General features: G+C 40.6%; 1 protein-coding gene across 1 annotated transcript; it reads left to right on the top strand.

Annotated features, from left to right (window-relative positions):
• The first annotated feature begins 246 nt into the window (after positions 1-246).
• LOC137744243 (uncharacterized) lies at positions 247-987 on the top strand. Its single transcript, XM_068484103.1, has 2 exons — positions 247-457; positions 602-987. The coding sequence occupies exons 1-2, from the start codon at positions 247-249 to the stop codon at positions 985-987; spliced, it is 597 nt and encodes a 198-aa protein (XP_068340204.1).
• The last annotated feature ends 810 nt before the right edge of the window (positions 988-1,797 follow it).

The raw sequence follows: 1,797 nt of genomic DNA, 5'->3' as shown, positions 1-1,797 counted from the left end.
CCTTTGTATTACTTTTGATGGTACCAGAGAGTTAATCTGGGAAACACAACAAGACACAAAATGCCACCCAAGTCAACATAGCCATGGGTGACAAACCAGAAACATAAATAATTTCTTCAGGCATAGCCTCACATCTAAAGTAGGAAAATCCAAACCATCCACTCTACATTCACCATTCGGACCAGCATGGTGCAGTATGTACCATAGTCGTTGGTGGAAGACAATTACAGTATATGGGTTCAGTCCATGGCAATGGCCTTAATGGTCAAGAACAAGCTTGGGCTCTTTGATGGCACAATCAAGAAACCAAGTGAAGACAGACCTGAGAGTTGCAACAATGGAACCGATGCAACAATTTGGTCAAGACATGGCTATTGGGGTCGATGTCAAAGGAAATTTCAGGAAGCGTTATCAACTGTAAGGATGCTCGACAAATGTGGCTTGACTTACAAGAAAGGTTCTCCCATGTGAATATCGTACAACTTTTTTCACATAGAGAGTGAAGTTCAAGATTGTGTGCAAGGCACCATGATAGTAAGTTCCTAGTTCACCAAATTGAAAAGTCTTTGGGATGAACGAGACATCTTGTGCTTAATCCCAGCTTGTAGTTGTGAAACAAAGAAGGAGATTACTTATTACGTGGAGACTCTGAAAACCATTAAATTTCTCATGGGTTTGAACGATTCATATGCTAAGTTTCGCAGTAACACCCTTTTCCTTGGGCCACTGTCCACGGTGAACAAAGCCTACTCCTTGGTTTTTCATCATGAGCGACAGGAAGAAGTTTCTAGTGGGAAAGGCGCTGCCCAACCAAAGGCAGCAGTGTTTGTCATGAAAACCACAAGCCGGGAAGCTGAGTTCGAGTACAATGGGCCCCAATGCGGAAAGTGCAACAAGACGAATCACACCACCAAAAATTGTCCGGCTTATCTTAAGTGCACGTCATTGAATATTCATTGGCTATCCTTATGGTCAAAAGGGTTATAGGCTGTTTGATATCACATTCCAAAAGGTTTTTGTGTCATGGGATGTTACCTTCTTTGAAGACTATTTTCCCTACCACACATCAGATACTTCCGCTTGTTGGAAATGTGCCCTAAAAGCTAATCATATGATGATACTTTACAGACATTTCACAAGTTAAACTAATCTGGTTTAGCATATATGTAAAGGGCAAAGATTATTGTTTAAAGTCGTCTCATATAAATGTTATATGCTTAAACAATAAGTCCAAGGAATATGTAATTAGGAGAATGTGATCTAAAGAAGTTAGATTCATAAGACCATTCTCTTTCGTATACATATCTTAAACGTTCCTGATCATAGGATTACCAATTGGGCATTGACAATCCGTTAAGATCAGTATGTGCTATGTCTTCTCTTACTGAGAGTGACTGGTATCGAGTCATTGGTGTGACCGACACCACACCAAGACAAGCATGTAGGTGCTCAATAGAGAATGATTCCACTGAACACGATTAACGAGGAGTTCTCATACTCATGTCACATGAGAACTCATGGTTGGGATAATGCAAAGTAATCATTTGACCTGAGGCATCATAGTTGTCTTATGGTTAAGCCCTTGATCTTTGACTATGTCAAAGTCACTCCGTCAAAGGGTGTCCACGACATAGTTGGGGTTAAGCCACTTAGCCATGGAGGCAAGTGAATGCACAACAAGGGATCTCTAACCTTCAAACCGTTAAGGGAGAATACTCTATGATATGATTAAGAATCTCTGGCCAGAGTATGAATGAGATTTAGGAAGTCATTCCAATCACATTCAAGGTAATCATA

Source organism: Pyrus communis, chromosome 9, assembly GCF_963583255.1.
Source record: "Pyrus communis chromosome 9, drPyrComm1.1, whole genome shotgun sequence".
Classification (NCBI taxonomy): Eukaryota; Viridiplantae; Streptophyta; class Magnoliopsida; order Rosales; family Rosaceae; genus Pyrus; species Pyrus communis.
This window is presented reverse-complemented; position numbering and strand designations above follow the sequence as displayed.

Coding starts and splice junctions, on each gene's coding strand:
- LOC137744243 (XM_068484103.1), top strand. CDS start 247: ATGGCAATGGCCTTAATGGTCAAGAACAAGCTTGGGCTCTTTGATGGC. Junction 458..601: donor TGGCTTGACTTACAAGAAAG/GTTCTCCCATGT, acceptor GCTTAATCCCAG/CTTGTAGTTGTGAAACAAAG.